This window comes from Pyxicephalus adspersus, chromosome 5, assembly GCF_032062135.1.
Source record: "Pyxicephalus adspersus chromosome 5, UCB_Pads_2.0, whole genome shotgun sequence".
Lineage (NCBI taxonomy): Eukaryota > Metazoa > Chordata > Amphibia > Anura > Pyxicephalidae > Pyxicephalus > Pyxicephalus adspersus.
In genome coordinates, this window is record NC_092862.1 from 40,855,158 (window position 1) to 40,875,424 (window position 20,267).

The following is a 20,267-nucleotide window of genomic DNA, read 5'->3' on the forward strand; positions in this document are numbered from 1 at the left end:
GAGAATTCTGTATTGGGACATGGGTGGAGAACGCTGTATTGAGATATGGCTGGGGAATTCTGTATCACAACATGGTTGGGGAACGCTGTAACAGGACATGGCAGATAAATTTGGGATCAGGACATGGCTCAAAAATGCTGTGTTGGGACACAGATGGGGAATTCTGTATTCGGACATGGCTGGGGAAGGCAGTATTATGACATGGCTGCTAAATTTTTCATCAGTACATTGCTCAAGAATGCTGTATTGAAACATGGGTGGGTAATTCTGTATCGGGACACGGCTTGGGAATTCTGTATCAGAAAAGGCCGATAATTTTTGTATTGGGACATAGGTGGATAATTCTGTATCAGGACATGATTGGGGTATGCTGATAAATGGTGCGTCAGGAAATGGGAAAAATGGGACTAGAAAAACGCTGTATGGGCACATGGCTGGAGTGATTGTCTATGGGACACGGTTAGGAGGTTGCTCTATCGTGACACGTTAGAAGGATGCTGTATCGGGATGCTGTGAGAAGGTCAATATTTGGGGACACCGGATGATGCTATATCGGGACACAGGAGGGTGGTGTACGGTAAACCGGTTATTTGGATGCCGTATCGGGACCCGGCTGGGGACCGCCGCACCGGTGTATTGACCCTCTACCTGTAATACCCCCCGCGTCCAGTAGGTGGCAGCAGTCTACCTGGGAAGCAGCGAGCAGCCATTTAAACAACGCCAGAAGTGTGAGCTGTCAGTCCCGGGCCGGCTCCAGCCGCCGCCAGAGCTTCCAGTACAGCGCCGAGGAGACACATAGAGCCGTACCGCCAGTGCCGGGACCGGGCTTTGTGCGGGGCTGTGAGTGGCAGTCATCTGAGACACAGAGACAGGAAAGAAGAGAAGCGCAGCCTGTGGGTAGCACTGCGAGGCACCGGCGTGTCCCTCCTCCAATTCCTGAGAGGAGCAGCCGGGCAACCATCGGCGGAGCCCCGAGGAACAATAGTGGAGTTGTGCGGTGTGTGTGCGGAGTTGTGTGTGAGGAGCCCCCGGTGTGAGCTGGAAGTGTCCCGCCTGCTATGGACCAGCCCCATCTTCCCAGACATCCAGCACGGCGGTCCGGGCAATAATAAACTGACACGCGCAGTCTCCAGGGGCCCCGACCGGACACCTCACATGGGGCCCATGCTCTGTATAAGTTGATAGGCTGGGGGGGAAGTTTTCCTAGGAGGACCCGTCCTGCCCTTCATCAGGAGCGGTGACAACGCCAAATGTGAATCGTCCACCGGGTGGGGGAAGCTGAGCTGCTGAGCTACAGCCATTGGGACAGCCCGGCCTGCAGAAGGGAGACGAGGCACGTAGAGGGACGGCCGAGGCAGTGTGTGTGTCAGTGTGTGTCGGTGTGAGCCTCCTCCTCCCCCATTGGGCACTGCCCCCCCCCCCCCCCCGGTGTGGGTGCTCCGGGACCCCTCCGCCCGTGGATGTGCTGAACAGGTGCAAAGTGACCATGGACAGCGACCGGGACATGTACCGCCAGTTCCAGGACTGGTGCCTCAGGACTTATGGGGACTCAGGGAAGACCAAGACAGTGACCCGTAAGAAATACGAGCGGATCGTGCAGCTGCTGAACGGCTCGGAGTCCAGCTCCACGGATAACGCCAAATTTAAATTCTGGGTGAAATCGAAGGGCTTTCAGCTGGGCAATGCGGACGAGGCGACCCCCGGAGACAAGCAAGTGCTGTACGTCCCCGTGAAGACCTCGGTGAGTGAGCATGGCAGGGATGGCAGAGCCTGACACCGGATGGGAGGGCTTTGTGCTGCTCCTCTCTGCTCCCTTTGTTTTCCTCACACTGGGTGCCACTATAGCCGGGACCCGATGGGCAATGCCTGGCACTCTGCCCACTTACCCCCATCATCATGGCTGGCTGTGTGCCCTGTGTGTTCTATGGGGCTTCCCCTCTCATTGTCACACTGATGGTGAGGGTGATGAGGATGATGGTGGTGATGGGGATAGGCGGCTGTCTGTACATTCACATTGCAGGCACATCTATGGGAACTAGTCGGGCTGCTGAGTATCATAAGGCTGCACACATAGTGAGTCCAGGACAAAGCTCAGCCAGTACCCTATTATATCACAGGAGGCCAGCTGTCAGCTACAAGTAGGTGTACACCTTCCATCCCATAACTATGGATGCTGGGGCAGGGGAGCCAGGAGTGCCATGGCAACATTGCCAACTACTCAACACTACTTTCTTTGTCATACAATCATGCTTCCTATGCCAGTCCTTGTATTGGCAGCATAGGCACCTTAAATAATTCCCCCCATGGCAGCATAGGCACCTTAAATAATTCCCCCCACGCTATACCTTTACACAACTAACAACACAAGTGCACCCGTGTATTATACGTGATCTGATTTTATTCATTTTCATTTGACTTTTGTTTTAGATTTCAGTAGTTGATACCTTACATTGCTCTCACTGACTTTAGAGAAATGTAAATGGTATTAGGTGATGGATGGCTCCAAGAGCTTACAATCTACTTTATGTGTCATAGAATTTTGTGATCAATATGAATAGGATATCTGGGTGATATAGAGGAATAGCTACAATATGGTGTATAGGTGAATAGATAATCATAAGTTATACAGACTAATACATATTAATAGGTTATATAGGTGAATAAATACAAATTGGTTATATATTGGTGAATAGATACCAATAAGTTATCTTACCTTTACCTATGTTGTGTATAATTGAGTGAAAAGTAAAATTCTACATCTTGTAAAAGTGCCAATATTCCAATGTTCTTTGGCTTTCTGCACTGATAGGGGGTGTGTTTGTAGTTTGGTATATTTTGTCCTTTGATGGACCAATGAGGGTCCTGACAATTGACTTTGATCCTAAAACTTATGATCAGCATTGAGCTAGCACTGCGACTTCTTTTTTTAGGATTCGTCCCATGCACTATTCATGTGGCTATAGACAGTGTTCATTTGTGTGCAGATACAATTCTTACTTCCACGTGTGAGAAGACATTGGGGGCAGAATTATGTGACAAGTGAAGCAGGGCTCCTATGGCTTTAGTCCCCAAATTGGAAGCAGTCCCTGTTGTCACCCAGCCCTCGGTGTCAGTTGTGTGACATCACAGCATGACATGGCAGTTCCCTGTCCCTGATGCTGGTGGCTGAGCTCTCCCTTTGTGTATTTTGGCAGGCAGAGCAGTCTCTGGAGTGAGTCGTGGCAAAACATGAATTCAGATCACATTTCGGGTAAAATACATTTATACCTTCAATGCCTGAACAAAAATAAAGACGCTCAGTCTTGTAAAATGATGCAGTTGTCACATTTACCCGTCAGTGGCACCATTTAGTGACACAATCACTGGGAACCTTTTAAAATAATGTCCAGGGGAGGTTTCCTGCTGAAGCAGAGTTACTAAGCCAATGACGCATGCTAATGTATCACGGGACAGGCATGGATGCACCCCCATTTACACTGGATTACACATTTGTGTTATTTCTAATACACCTATTCAGAGAAAAATCCTATATACCAATAGGTAATTCATAGACTGTAAAAACTAAATGCCATTTCAGAAATAGCAAATGTATCCAGTTTAAACCAAGGACATCTCCAGGGCATCCCAGAGACACATTTTCATAACATGTGGAACTGTTTCTGGAAATCACAGACAGTTGGCAGCTATGCCATGGTGTTGGTGACATTCTGGTTCTCTTTGGCCTGTGTACCAAGGCAGGATTTATTATCATTCTGTCACTTTCTGCTGGGGGGAATTACTAATCCACACTCTTTATTATGGTATGAACTTTTTTTTATTTTTAGCAATTTGCAGGGTGCCCTGCTCCCTCTGACACCTCTCTGACCTTTTGTGCCTCTCTTTGTCTCAGTAACAACTTCCTTGTGGATAGTTCCTAGATTATTAAAATGTATCTGTTTCACATCCCTTTTACTCCTGCACATTGCAAACCCACACATTGCTGAGTCCTAGTATGAAAAGGCTTTCTTTCTTGTGTAACCTAACCTCCTATTTTAACCTCCATTGTAGAAGAAAAAAAAAGTTTTATTATTATAAAGTGGAACTTCAGCCATCCCTTCCACTGCCCCATAAATGCTTATTAGAGCAGAATAGTTTCTCTCCCTTTAATTGTACTTTTCCTTGTTTTGGCAGTGAATGCCTATATGTTTTTTTTCTTCATTTCTGTGTGTTACAGTGGAATGTAACATTTGAAAAAAGACAAAAAACACTGAAATACAGAAAATAAATAATACATGTGTAAACATCTCTAATGCATTTCTCTAAAAATCACTCTAACAGCAGGTATAGGGTGCTGTCAGTTCTTAGTGAAGTTTTTAGAGCAGGAAAGAACTGGAAATCAATCTGCAAATGAAAGATTTTACACAAATTTTTACCTTTGAAATGTTGAAATGATGTGAGCTGAAATGTTGGAAATTGATATTTCCCCTAGGAAAAAATATTAGCTATTGAAATCCGCCCTTTGGGACACAGACCTAGCCTACATTACTAAGAGGGACTACACATTTTTACTCTGTTTCCTGGCTCGCAGTGAGCATTTCTCTGAGCTGGTAACAGTACAGGTGGGATGTGTTAATATTTGTTGGGTTACAGGCCTACAGGGGAACACCATGAAATGTAAATGGTTTTCATGCTTGTATTTGTGCATTAATATGCATAAGTTATAGACCTTATAGGTAAAAGTTGGAGTAAAAGCAGTGTTTGTATATGTTTGTTTTAGGATTTTCTTCTAAAAAGCAGGTAAGAAATGTAAGCATTGTACACCGCCGCATAATATGTTGGTACTTTATAAATGCAGTTTAATACTAATCATTTTGCTAGTTGCAATCGGAAACACATATATAGCATTACACACATTACATGACTCTGGGATGGTTCCAGACTCTGCTTGCTTATTAGATGTGGATGAATATCTGAGTTAAGAATGCCTGGGTGGACCTTGTACATCCCAATGAAATAGCTAGAAAATACGGAAGAATATTTACAGACTTGGAGTGAGTATGCACATCTGTATTATAAATATCTACAAGTAAATAGTGCTCTGGATTGCTAAAACAGTCCTAAAGTGGAACTAAACCTTTCAGCTAAAAAAAAAATTGCGACCGTGCAGGTCCCTTATCACAGAAGAGAAAGGCGATTTCCTTTCTGCAAAAAAATAAACAAAGCTGCCTGATTGTATTTGTTTAATTAAACTCACCTCTTCTTGTTCCATAACGAGCACCAACATCACTGACAGAGCTGCTGTGCTGCTTTAAATATGCTCCAATATGACAGTACCAAGTCCTAATACTTTAAGTTGCAAAAGCTTTGTGTCTCTCATGCTCCCCCTCCCAGACACTGTAGATCAGAGTGTGAAAGTTCAGCAACAATAGCAGTGCTGTCAGTGTAGAGTGCAGAGGGTAGGACTGGCTGACAGGCTGCAGACTTTTGATAGACAATTCTGATAGCCACAACCCCTGCACCATCTCATCCCATTGTAGCATAGGCAGGAACAGTCTGCATGAGAGCAGGAGCAGTGCAGCATTGTTGCCACACGGGCTCAGAGGTATTTGTGAAACTAAGTAGTGGAACACAGAGAAAACTATGACTACATATGCACATATAACAAGAGGCTATACACAACATCATGTCAGGAAGTGCTGTGCAAAATAATGTCTTTTAAGTCATGAAAGGTCCATTTGCAGGATTGTATCTTTGTAAACAGTGGTTGGTCCATCAACTTTTTCTGTAATTAGTCATAATGGTGCAAGATTGGTATCTACTTGGACTTGAGATGTAGCACTAGATATGTTATTTATTGAATGTTACGGTAAATTCCGTGCTGTCCATAAGGACAAAGTAGTGTGGTTTAGTAGAGCTGCGCTATTTTGTATCATTATTTCTATCAACGTGATTATCATTATTTTCTTTAGATTCTACTGAAAAGTTACGATCTGTAATTACATAAGCAGCCATCCCATAGGGAGACCTATATTAAAAATGTATTGCTTAGAAAGATGAGCTGAGACACAGCCACATGACTGAATATAGTGCACAGCAAATATCTGTATCTCAGCATCTCTAGAGGGCTAAAACAAAGTTGAATGATTTTATAAAAATGATACATATCTGATTATATCTGAGGGAGGGGTCCTCTATTATAAATGAAAACAGGATCACTTGCTGGATGTTTCCTATATCCTATTCATCAATGCAAATATATATGTTCAAGTAAAAAGTGCAGCTGTATATATAGTAGCTTATTAAATTTCAATTATAAATTCTCTTGGGGGCAATGTATAAAGAGGTTTTTTTTAAAATAAATAGGGCAGAAAATAATTTTTGATTCTGGACCATCATACTTTGTTTGTTCGAGTTTCAGTAAACCTGATTATTATCTGATTGCTATAGTTTTCTTTGTACATCTCGCTTTTGCTGTTTGCAATGCTTTATTGGATATTTTATCCATTTGTGTATAAAGACAAATAATCCTGCTTGTGAATAAGTGCTTCTGTACAAAGCTAAACACCAGATGATCTGCTGCTGGTTTGTGTTCCTGTATGCTTTGCCTGTCCGAGTTATGAATTAGCTTCATTGATTTCCTTTGGGATCTTCTCACATGGTGACAGGTATGGCAGCATAGGCAGTGCAGGTTACAACATAAGGCCCCTGTAGTAAGTACAGGTACATTTTCAAGGTTTATTTTTTGGTGGACTCACTTTGGTGAGCAGATCTACAACATTTTATTATATGTGCTTTTTATCACACACATATGTGTATTGTATTAGGACAGCAATGTATAATGTAAAGTGTGATTTAATGCATTGCATTTTTAATGCATACGTTTCAAGTGGGGAGATTTACACAGTTGTGGTGTCCCACTCCTGCTGCAAGTTTCTCCAAATATTCTTGTATTCTACCATCACTATTACTGGGTTTTGTTGGCCCTATCAAAGTTGGGTGGAAATTTGATTTTGGCAGGAACATTGTGCTAGTGAAAAAATCCCCAAGGTGAAAAAGAACCTAGCATGTGAGCTTACTAGCAAATGTGCAGAACTAAAACATTATTTGTTGGTGGTGTTTAACCTTAAAGTTAAAAGTAGTTAAGCTTAGATCACCTTTGATCTGATTTCCTATTTGTTAGAATGATTAGATGTGAAAGGAAATCAACGAACTGATAATAAACTACTTTTGGGTTTCCATTTGTACGTAGATAGATCAGATGTGTTTGGTGAATTTGACAATTTAAATCATACGGATTTCTGTAGAGCAATCACAGAAAATCCTTTTTTCCACATTTCTATAGACAAAGCCCCAAGTCATTTGTATGTTATATATGTTATATGGATGATTGTTTTATTTTATTTTACAGATTTTGTTTGTGACTTTCTTTGTCAATATTATTTGATATTAGTTGCCTCTAACTAGTAAGAGCAAACAAAACCGCTTTCATTTGTTCTTTGCATCCTTTTTGGAGCTCTTTTATGATTGATCTGGTCATCCCACCAACCCTGCTGGAGGAACAGTCCATATCTCCACTACATATTCATGCCAGTGTTGCTGGAAACAGAAATTGCAGAGCCTTTATCCATACACAAGAAGCAAAAAGAAGCCAGCACATGCTAAAATTTAGATATCAATGAATCTAATTGAAATCATCTGCTGCAGAACATCTTAAAAGAACATCTGTCAGTCAGACGCCTGTGTCAGCCTGCTCCCTGACAGGCTGGAGGTGCTACGGAGGCCATGGCTTGCTATTTGTGAAGAAGTGGCATCCCATGGTGACCCAGCTCATTAAAATCTTACCAGCCTGAGAGGCATGACACAACTCCCCCACCACCTGCTTTTTCAGGCTAGAGGGAGGTAGGAGAGGGACCAAACCTGAGGCTGGCAGGGGGGAGGGGTAGCTGAATGAAAATCTGCTGCAGGGTTGATGAGGGCTGTGTGGAGAGCGGAAAAAACATGGGGAAGGGAGATAAGACCCCAGGCGAAATACAGCAATATGAAGGAGGAGTTGCATGTTTGTGGGATGAATGGAAATGACTGGCAGGATGGTGCCGGGACGCTATTTGTGTACCTGACCAGTGGTAACACATCATGTGGACTGGAGAAGAGCAGACCAGTTCCTATATAGAACATATGGGTCTGTGATCCTAATTCATTCAGAGTGTCCCATTTACACTACAGCAGAGTGTTCCCCTAGTTTGTGTGAATGTGCGGGCTAGTGTTGTATCTCCAGGGACATACGGTGCTCTAGACACATAGAAAGGGATGTGCTTTGCAGAGCTTCATGCTTTGGCAGACAATGAATGGCCCTAATAGCGGATTTAATTGATGTAAAAAGTATTTGTTAAGGTTATAGAAGGGAGTTTTATTTTATAACATGCAGCCATCATCCTTAGTAAGTACTGTGACTTTAACAATGATTTCCATGTTCTCAATGTATACAATGTGATTGTAGCAAACTGTGCTATGATGAATATATTTTCAGAAGGTTAATACTTATCATTTTTTGTTTGGGTAAGAGGAATTTTTATTTATTGATGGTGCGGAGACAAGTTAGGCTGTTTCTCACTGATTTGATAGTGCTAGTCTTGTCATTTAGGGCTCTATTTATAAAAAAAAGGAGTCAGACATTCCCTCAAACATTCCCTGGTTGGAATCAATTACTGCCATTGAAACACCCGGGACCCGGTAAATTCCCAGGAGGGAATGTCTGACTCCCTGTTTTATAAATAGAGCCCTTAGTGTTTTTCAGGGAAGCCAACAATCTAAAATTCAGGACATTTTGTATGGTGGGGGAAAAAAAAAAACCTAGTAGGGTGTTTGCAGAATGTGGGAGGAAACTCATACAAACTCCATGCAGATAGTATCCTGGGTAAACTATGAACCCGGGAACCTAGTGCCACAAGGTGGGAGTGTAGACATTCCATACCAATGAGAACAGTGGGGACAGATCATTGTCACTTCCCTAGAACTATCATGTGTCACATGAGTCAGTGAAAGTCTTCTTCCAGCAGGGATTAATCATGCTGGTGTGTTGTTTTGTGACAGATTCCCTTTACACCATCATACTCGTGCAGTGCAGCGTGATGCCATATATCTTCAATTCCACACAGACATACCTAGGTTGTGCAGCACAGCACACACTTGAATTGTTGGGCAACACAATAGAGCATCGGTTTGTTGTTGTATATTGTGTTTTATAAGAATTGCACTGATCTGCTTTTCAATACATTAAACTATACTTCAGGCCCATTTAAACTAAAGGGTCCGCCTAACCCACATGTCAACATACATGCAGTAATCGTGCATATTGTGAATGGGGCCTTAAAATAAGTTTGTCATGATAAATGAGTTTGTTGATTATTTAGGCGTTAGTAGAACAACCAGTAGTTGCTGTTCAGATGTTTAAATTGCCTCCTATTTGTTAAAGAACTCCTAGCACATTAGGCCCAGGCTCTAAATGTCCTGTGCACGATAGCAGAGCTTCATCTTCTGCTACCTTCTGTGCTTCATTGTGTGAAAAAAGATGTTCTCATCTGACAGGAGGCCATTTGCCATAAAGAAAACCTTTGTGTAACAAAACTGATTTTTTTCTAAAATGAACCTGCTGCTTAAATACAACACAGACAATATTTATGGTCTAAGTACATTTTCAGTCCCTCGGATCAAGAAGTTGGCATCACCACAACACCATGTATTTTGTGGTCATAAATTGAGTAAGGTTTGAGCCAGATCAGACACGTTTGTAGGTTCCTGAACATCCAGCTTATGGGGCAAAGTGACTTGTTTAACACCTGTAAAAAAGATGTATTTTTGACCAAATTTATGGCCTCCTTGTAGAGGAGAGGAGGTTTCCCTGTTTCCTGGTGAGGTTTTCATGTTTAAATGACAATGGGGTGGGATTTTCCATGCCAGTCATTAATCCAAGAAGAAGTATAAAACCTTTTTTACATACATTGCACAATGCCAGCACAAATAATAAATGTCATTATGTGATAACATAATGGTAAAATTTAAATGCAATCTCATGTTTTTAGACAGAGACATGTGCCCTGATTTATGAAAGTTCTCCAAGGCTGGAGAGAATACACTTTCATCAGTAAAGCTGGATAATTCAGCAAACCTGGAATGGATTTCCTAGGTCATTAGCTATTTGATAGCAAATGTTTTCAACCCTGGACCAGATCCATTCCAGGTTTGCTGGATTACCCAGCTTCACTGATGAAAGTGTATTCCCCCCAGCCTTGGAGAACTTTAATAAATTAGGGCCATCATCTCAGATGGTTAGCTAGAGAATAAAGCATGTTCTAGTCTGATTGGGAGATCTCCTTCAGATCTACCATTACTTTGTAGTAAGAGGTCCAGCCCTTATATGCTGCATGTGCTCAGGGTGATAGTAAATAGATCCAAATGCCATTTAGCCATTCATGTTTTAGGGGGAGGGGTTATGGTTTAATTAGAGCAGAAATCCAGCCTTTTTCTTTCTTCATTTTAAATGACAGGTGCACATTACATTTTCTTAATTTCTGGTAAGGCCATTTAAGTTATTTGTTTGTAAATGCTAAGAGGTTGACATTTGATTTAACCTTTGGATTGTAAAATAAATTGAAGCAATGTGGGGGACTTGACATTGTAATTTATCTCCAAATGACAAAAAAATGTAATGCTATGTCAAACAGTGGTTTGGGTAAAACATGCGTTAGAAAGGTTTATACATTTACATTGTACAGACCGACAGCCTTCAAGTATACAAAATACCATAGTGTTGAACTGGTACCATACATGAAAAAAAATTGTATGTGTGTGTGAGAATGAGAGGTGGAATGTGTGGTGCATCTGATTAGTACCGCACAATCATAGATGACAAGCGTCATCTTGCCTAGCAGAAATCAGCAGGTTAGTGACATGAACTTACTATAAAATGTTGTCTAAAGAAGACAGTTATTATGCTTAGTAGGAATTTTGAGAACATTGATCCATATGGTTGTTTTATTCCAACTGCATGTAGAATGCAAGGAGAATGGTGTGTACATTTTTATTATTATTATTGCTATTGTACTTTAATTTTCTCTACCTCCTGAGCAGGTTCTATTCGAATCACAATCAATTAAAGACATGCACAATTTAACAACACATGGTTACTCGAACCAAATAAAAGTATATTGACATTAGGTTTACTTATTGAACAATTCCTTGGGTTATGTAGAGGCTTATTGTACTCTGCTGACCTCTTTCATTCGTTGGATTTTAGTTCTTGTAAGCATTAAGGTTTAGCATCTCATGTAGGTAATACTACAGGTAAGTGTTTTTAGAAAGCTATGTAGAGCACCCTTCTCCCTCTTATTAGTCATGATTGTGCTGTATTGCATATGGAAGCACAGAGACAAAGTGTTCATGCCAAAAGGTCTAAAATTGGGTATGTCAAAAACAGAAATTTCCTTAGCAGGGTGATGAGGTGGAGGGAGGAACTCATGAAGGTAAAAAAGATGCCATTTTGATCAAAGTTTATCTACTGCATGCATTTCACTTCTGTTTGTAAGACTTCTATGTGGGGGACTTCTACGGTCCAACTTGGTAATTCTTGGTAAAAAATAATCAATTTTGTAAATACATAATTGTAGGAGGATAGACCACAGGCACTTAAATACTTCAGCTGTCCCAAGCTTTTAAGGAGCATGGGAAGTTATTATTTATTGCAGAATGAAGTGCATTTTGCGATCCCAGAGTAAATTTATACAAAGGGATTTGAAATAACACTGTGGACAAACCCGGTCAGCAGAAGAAAAATAATTACCTTACCTCTTACTTAAGTGTTCCTACCTCAGTAAAGGTAACAATCACCAAGGTCTTTGTTGTAGGAGAAAGCTTAGAAGTATGTTTTATAGGATGAAGTTTACTCTCTGTATTAAAATCTGCCATTGTTTCATTATCAGACAAGGTCTGCTAAGTTTTATCTGTAAACCCTTCAAAGTTCAATTTCAAATGTATGTTCTTATAATATTTTTGTTACAGTTTATTGAACGAGGCAGTTTTACCTTATGTGTATGTAAGTTAAGTATATTTTAATTGAAATGTAATGTCTACACATTTATCATTATACAGAAGTATATTGTAGAGTAACCATTCAGGTTTATTTCTTCACTTTGGCTTTTTATTATGTACTCACTGCAAGAACAGAAGCAAGCTAAAAAGAAAAAGTGTATATGAAAAATTTGTACAGTAGAGTGATTGAAAGGCACACTCACACTCAGAATGTAGGATTACGCTTAGCTGAATGCAGGGTACCTTTGAAAAATTAAATTTAGAAGACTTAGTTAGTTAGTTTAGTAATCAAATTACCAGGAAATTTTTTTTATGACAGCATTTCATCAATGAACAGAACTCCTGTAGTACATACTATTATTCAGTATGTAAAATGTTATTCCTAGTACTAAACTTGTATAGGACTGTATGGATAGAAACATCCTTTTCCTCTTTGGTCAGTGTCACCTAAATTAATGATAATCTTTTTGGTTTTATTTCTGTGTTCCACTGATTCTGGCTTCACATTTGTGCTGAAAGCTCTACTTTTCTCCTGAGCCAATGTCCATCCTCCTGTGCTGTGAAAGAACTCAAGTGGCTCAAAAGAGAAAAGCTGAGCCCTTAGTTAAATATAAATATTCCACACCTTGTTTTACTAACCTTTATGGTACTTTAAATAGGTTTGAAAAAGAACCAGTCACATTTTCACTTCAGAACTTTTTTCAGGCCCAGTTACTTGATCTCTGTGCCTTCCTATGCAGTGCAAGAAGATTGTGAGATAGGTCAGCAGGAGAGAAGCCAATGAAACTATACAGGAAGTGAAGGCTGGAGTTCACTTTTAAAACGTCAGCTACCAGTTTGAATTCCATGTGTTCACACAAAGAAATATTGATAGGCGTTATTTCAGATACCCTGATAAGTGAGGTCAATTAAAAGTGGGATTAAATTACTTCCTAAATAAAATTGGCCATGTCACCTGTGCTTCTATTTTGATTACCTGTGCCACCACCCGAATGAATATTATACAGGGGACATATAGCATTTCCTATAGAGAAAAAGAATTGTATACTCACTTAGGGTGGTTGTTTTAATTATGCAATTTGTTTTTTTTTATAATATTTTATGCTATATATTAATATGCCTGTGTATACACTTACTGACAAATAAATAAAATAAACAAATGCCATTTTATACCAAAGAACAACACTATCTTACAGTTCCTATTGAAGTAATTCTGGCAGTCTATGATAAACCTAAGATCATATTCACATTGAATGCATAATGCAAATGAAATCAAAGACTAATCATGTCCCCTCCTGTCCCTGCAGGTAAAATAACCACTTTTAGGGTCACTTGTATGGTTGTGGTCATTGAATGCCAACCTGGATATTTTATTAGACCTCTTACTAAAGGGGTAGACATTATATTTTATTAAAGCAATACATGATGAGCTTTCTAGCATGGATAGTAGAATTGTACTTAGGTAAGCAAAGTCAGAACTGACTATACATTAATGGATAACTGGTCACATTTGTGTCAGACATGTCAGGTGTGTGGAATAGGCCAGCACTGGTAATAAGATAAAATAGGAAATGTCGAGTCTAAGGTATTTTAAAGGTTGGAAACTCACCATTTGGGTTTCATATTATTTAATTTTTGGAAACATTTTGTCAGATGCGGAGTATATTGCTTTGTTCTTCATATAAGTATATGCTAATTTCAAAGTGTACATGTCATTACAGTAGGTGTTTTCATATATGCTTATTTGTCATGACTGGCTCTCTTTAAAAGTTGTTTATTAGCACAGAATGATAGTTTTATATTTATAGTAAGTTATATAATAATGTTATTGAGAAAAAGATTGATTTTTGAATTGTTGCATTATAGTGTACATTGTTTGTTCAGATTTTAATGAAGCAGTATTTCCAAATGCAAGGTACATCATTTCTGTACAGACTAAAAGTTATTTTTTACTATGCTGCAGATTATTAGGCCACTGTAGATGTTTAATTCTGCCTTTTATTTTGTATATACAGTATGTCTGAGTCCTAGATGAAAGACTATGCTCACTTTAGGCATGAAACTCTGTGTGCTGAAAATTTATAAGCATGTTCTTTGGCTTGACTTAAACCAGAGAGATTTGCTCCTGATGGTTCTGCAATCCAGTGCTTCTGGTAATTAGACCTCATTACTGCTGTGTTCATGGGAGTAGGAGAGGGGAAGAGGACAGGCTAGGTCTAATTAACTACTTGATTCTAATGAAAGAAAGACTGACTGATAGCAACTGGGGGAGTGCACCGGAACAGGAGAGGATGCATAACAGAAGCCTCAGTGAAGAAAAGAAATTAAGGAAGCTTATAGGTGCCTGGACTGGTGGATTGTACATGCAAAATTATGATTCATATGGACCATGGGGATAGTAGGAAATATCCTATTAATAACTGGTATGATGCATGATCTATAGTCTTACATCCTCCGTATGTATTATGTTCACCAGTTACTGGGAACTGCAAAAAGCTTGAATATGAAAGGCATGCAGCTTTTTGTAATTTAACAAGAGAGTTTAAATCTATTGTGAGCTTCATTGCAATGTTAATTTCCATTTTGGGTTGCTTAGGTATAATAATGGTTTCAATTCTAGATGTACAAAGGCATACAGCAGTCTGAAAGATAACCTGGCAGCCTAAAGGGCTATGATGTGTGTAGGCACCTTGTCTGTTCCTTAGTATACCTTAGTGAGTAAAGATTGTTCTTTATGCTCTGCTTATACAAACCTGACAGGGTGATACATTGCCCTGTGTTTGGCCAATGAACTCCCTGGTCATTAAACATGGAGCCTATTATTGGGGCTTGGTTCTGAAGGCAAGTCATAATTCTAAAGTCAATTTCTTAGTAACAAAGGGATAGGAGGGGAGGACAGACATTGATTATTGAATTATTTAGATTAGATTGTTAATGGAAACTGTAAAAGTTTTCAGTCATAGTTTTTTGTTGCAATTTTAGACATTCCCCCAAATAGTTCCTCGTGTGAATAAATTACTGCTATTGAAACACAGGGACCTGAAGGATTCCCATGAGGGAATGTCAGATTCCCTGTTTTATAAATTGAGCCCTATGTCTTGTGATTTTTATTTATTTATTTTGGAATTGTAGTTTACCAACAAAAGTTACGGCATTAGAGACATGCTTTAAGCAGAACTTTCATTAAATTAAAAAAATGCCATTCACTTTTACTTCTGCAGAGCCTTTGATCCCTCCACAGCTGGCCTTGATTTAGTTCCACATCCTCCTGAATTCTTCCTTCGTTCCGGTGTGGAGAAGTGGCGGGCAACGCCATCTTCTTCCCCTTTCTTCTGCACATGGGCACTATATATTTTCAATGCCTGGAAAAGCTACTTCTGCGCATGCTCAATGTGATCCATGGCAGACATATTTATTCACTTAGTAAATAAAGCAGTAAAGGCTGTTGTTTTTATTAGCAGAAGAAAAGGGAGTGTGTCTTTCATCTAACTCACCCAGCACATTTTGCATAGAGCTCCACTTTCTGGATGCAGATTGTGCATATGAAATATTTACATTCCATATTTCATATATATCCTGACATATAACAGTGATAACCATAGGGGAGGAAGGTTACTATATACACCCTTAGTGTTCTGTCCATACCCCTCTTAGCCGGGTGCACCACCCAGCACTTTTCAGTAACCACACAGCTGTTTTCGAGTGGTTATTGAAAAGTTGATGTGACAGAAATGTCAGTATTGGAAGAATGACTGAAACATTATAAGCAGCACGAATTAACTGGACAGTGACAATACAGGGAGTAAAGCCTAGGTGAATACCATTTAAGAAGTAGACATCTCATAACTGAGCTAGGAGCCAAAAACAGCCCTGTGTTAGTGTTAATAAGATAATAAATTACAAATAAACTTTATTGCCATCAGCACTACATATTAGAAATACATAATAACAGAGATTACTCCGGAGCTAATTGATGGCACTGCCACTGATAGGTGCACCATTACCTAAGTAGTGTATTGTTAATGATTCTGCAACAAAAGTGGCTCTTGAACAGACAACTAAATAAACAAATAGGATCAATAAGTAGCTGTATCAGTCCATTTTCAAGGACCCTATCAACATGTATATCTGAAATATACTTTTGAATATCTAGTTTATTAAAAGCAGCAGAAATGAATGGCCCTTTATGATATTTTAGATAATAGCTGGTTTGAGATTATTTATCAGTTAATGGCTGTATAAATATATGGTATTTTACATATACATTGTATTTTCTTTAAAGAATAAAGATAGCATGCATTGTAGAAGACAGTAAATATCACTCATTTGTAGAGAGAAAACAGATTAACATTTAGATCCATGGCAAGTCATAACACACCTGTTCTGTACAAATCACTGGGGTGTTGTATGTGAAAATTAGGTATATTGTACCTGTATTGCGTGAACATTTTCTGGCACTGGATTTATTATAGGATTGTGTCAGTTTGGCTTCAGATGCAATATTGAGTAATGATATTGGTTGGAATCGATTTAAGTCAACGTGAATTTGTACAGTCTGATATTGATCCAGTATTATAGTATGTTGCTCTAGAGAGATCTCCTACATAAACACCACAGAGCCGCAGCAGCTGAGAATATGTGTGTAAAAACACCACCAAACCCTTGTCATATGCGGTTCACATATTCTGGGGCATTTTATTAAAAATGGCATGAAAGTCATACACCACTCTCCTTAGATTGCTTCACAGTTCATATATCTCAAAATAATATTCATCATGTAATATCACATTTATCAGTTACCACAAGCAAATTCTAAATAATCTCATCTACCACAACACCCAAAGAAAGAGCTTTAGGCTCCTTCTTTAGATAACCACTAAATGCTTCTTTAGATAACTACTAAATTTATTTTGCCTTTTCTACCTCTGTAGTTATTTTAATGGAAATTCACCTCCATATGTTTGAATTAAAGTGTATGTCCTGCTAAAGCTTTTTTTTTTTTTTTTAGCTTTAGCTACGGGAAGGGTAGGAGTCCTTGTGATGTTTTTACAGGTTCTCTGGTATCCATTTGAGAGATTTACCCTCACTTCCTGTCTTTTGACAACATCTTATAAGGCAGAAAGATCTCTCCAACTGGATTTCTCCAACCAAGACAATTTTTTGGCAATAATTACTGACATATGGATATTTATGACATACTGACATATGGATATTACTGCAACCTGAATATTTACTTGAATTTTAAACAGTAGAATAGGCCACAAACAAGGTTCAAGACTTTAAGTACACAAGTAACCAGTAAGAATTCATTATAATAAAGTCAGAGTGCAGGGTAAGTGGAATTTTGATTGATTGTTATTGGTTGTTTTTTTTATTGAATAAGGCCTACTGTGTCTTTGTTTAACTTATAGAAATTTTTGAGGAGATTAGTTAGAAGGCAAACACTAAGCAAGTGCTATGGAGCGGACAAAAACAATGCAGAAATCATTTTAAGTTTTAAATTTATGCTTTCATTGCTGACTTGAAGGAAAATGAAATGTAATTAGCAGCCCTTTCAGCTTCAGAAACCGAGAAAACATTGTTAGTTTATATTTAGAGATCAAAACCCCTCTCATTGTAGAAACTTTAGAAAAGTTTTTGTTTAGACTGGAGTTCTAGTTTGAGTCAGCTGTACTGGGATTAATGTATAAACTAGAATAAAGACAAGTGCCTATACCTCCTATAACAAAAGGAGCGTGTTCTACCTGGGACTGGGTAACAACATATAATATAAGTAGCTAACAGAAAAACAGCCAAATACACAAGATGAAATACATTCACGGCAACTGTTTTACCTTTCAAAGGATATTTATTTCTGTCCATCTAGTCCTGAATTACACAACTCTTCCCCATAGCATAGCCCTGTCTAGCAGTTTTTTTAATTCTTGTTTAGGGGTCTTGCCACTTTTTCCCAATTATTATGTCCTTGCTGACCAGGCCCCTCCTGTTTTACTGCAGTTTTCAATCTTTGTCTTCCTACATAGAAGACATTAGAGTCAATAGTCCCTTTGGCAGCACTTGGATAGTACTGATGAAATCACTCTTTATACCTCTTTTATGATCTTTTCCACCTCCTAAAATTCTTCCTGACTTAGTGATACTCTGCCAGGCTCTCTGTAATATTCTTCACACTTTACTATAACCCCACTCATTCATTTTAACTCCACCTGCTTCTTTATAACTCCACTTTTTAACACTGCATAGAGTGTGGGAGAAGTCAAGAATAAAACAAGAAGCCCATCCATGTACATACTAATTTTTCCTTTCCACAGCCTTGAACAATAGGAATGATGGGCAGTACTTCTTATAGTAGAAAAATACCATGTAGCTGGTGCTGTAACACTCCTATAGCATACGGAGAATAGAGGAATGAGCTGGAAATTTTGATGACATCATATTTTCAGGTGCTTTTATCTGTAATACAGAAGGTTTTGGTGCAATAAGTGAAGATAGAAAGTAAAGCTATATGAGCCATGATGACTGTATGCCCAGAGATCAGCTTTAACAATGTCCCTAATAATACAGCACTACATGAATTTGTGTTTTTCTATCTTCCAGAAGTTTAGCCTTAATTTAAGTGCAGCTGTTTTTCTTTATGAGAATATGCACCAAATAATAAATAGTTAGGCATTTTAGTTTTTAAAGCCATTGCTAATATGTCCTGAAATCATGGTTGTCTGGTTGTCATGCTAATCTTGAATCCACTGACTTGGAATCAGTATGCAGATCGGCATTTCTGACCTCACTCTGACATTCTAATCTGCATGCCTGTTCTGGGTTAATGAATAAGAAAGGACTAGAGCCAGGCAGCTAGCATTCTTAGAAGGTCAGGCCTCATAGGATACTTAGCACACACTTCCCTTACTAATAGAGGACATTACACAATGACAAACAAAACAGACATTCTGCCGGGCAAACATTTTAAGAAAAAATTCACCCAGACCACAACCACTATCACTCTTTGGATATAATTTTACAAGAAAGAAACTATCCTAATACTGCTTTTAAAAGATTATGCATTCCAGCTATACTTTCCTGCCTATGAATAATTTCAGTAACAGATCAGTGAGTTTTGGTTTCTGCTTCTTGACATCTGTGTTTGGCTGTATTATTTTGATAGCCAGCCAAAGCATTGATGATACTATTGTGCATTTCTAGCATGTCTGTGGACTCATACCTTCCAACATTTGAAAAGAAGGAAGCGTGATAGAGAGACGAAGCGGTGCATTCAGTATGCTGCTGTGGAAAGTAGGTATGATCAAATAGGAGATTATTAGGAATGTGTCTAAAACACATTGAATGGTATTTATACAACACATACTGCAATATTTAGAAGAACAAAACATTTTAATGAGGCTACCCTTATGTCTATGCTCATAACAGCTAACTTTATAATTGAAGAAAGAGGGACACATTGGGCAAATGATGTGCTGCTCATAGATTTCCACAGCATGCAGTAGCTGTAGCTTCACTACACAATGCCTAATGTTTGCTTCTTTATTTTAAACAAGAGTCTGAGCTACTATATATACCACACATGTTTTTTGTAGTCCTTGTATCCACAACACACTCAATTTCTCAAGTCTCACAAACACATATAACATTTAAAGCATTTTCCTTATGCAGAATATGAACAGAGCACCTGATCCTAATTTGAAAGAGAACGAACAGTTAGGGACCTCATTGCAATTTAAAGGTGCATAGGGTATTGTCTCACCTCCCAACCCCCTCTTCTCCTTTATCTCCTGGGATATGGGACCTGGCTCCACCCCATAAGAAGGAACAGTTTGGCCCCATGCCAAACACAAGCAGACCTGGAGGCACCTCTGTGGGCTGGCTAATAGGGGCTGGGAGGGAGCAGATGGCCAGTGGCATACCTAGTCTATTTGACACTAAGGCAAATAATTCTTTAACACTCCTTATGCACCCACACTTCTTTGTATCAATAGTAAAGTAAAAACATGTGATATAAAAAGCAAGAGTTTAATCGCAGGGGCCATGGAAAAACATGGGGTTTTATTGAGGGTACTATAAAATAAAAGGTACAGGTTTGATAGCGGTCCATTGCTGCAAAGCATGGTGGTAATACTGTGCTTTTATAGAAACAGACCTTTAGGTAACATTGGCCATAAATTAGCAATTGTACATAGTTGCACTGACAAATA

The 20,267-nt window shown here is 39.1% G+C and overlaps 1 protein-coding gene across 2 annotated transcripts in view; it reads left to right on the forward strand.

Moving 5' to 3' along the window:
* The first annotated feature begins 735 nt into the window (after nucleotides 1–735).
* The window catches only part of NOL4 (nucleolar protein 4), a 152,883-nt gene continuing 133,351 nt past the window's right edge, over nucleotides 736–20,267 (forward strand). Inside the window, exon 1 of one of the 2 annotated variants that reach the window (XM_072411266.1) lies at nucleotides 736–1,741. In XM_072411266.1, the coding sequence (XP_072267367.1) occupies nucleotides 1,487–1,741 (255 nt within the window). In that variant the 5' untranslated portion in view covers nucleotides 736–1,486. The remainder of the gene's footprint in view (nucleotides 1,742–20,267) is intronic. The other variant, XM_072411265.1, reaches the window with a different exon arrangement.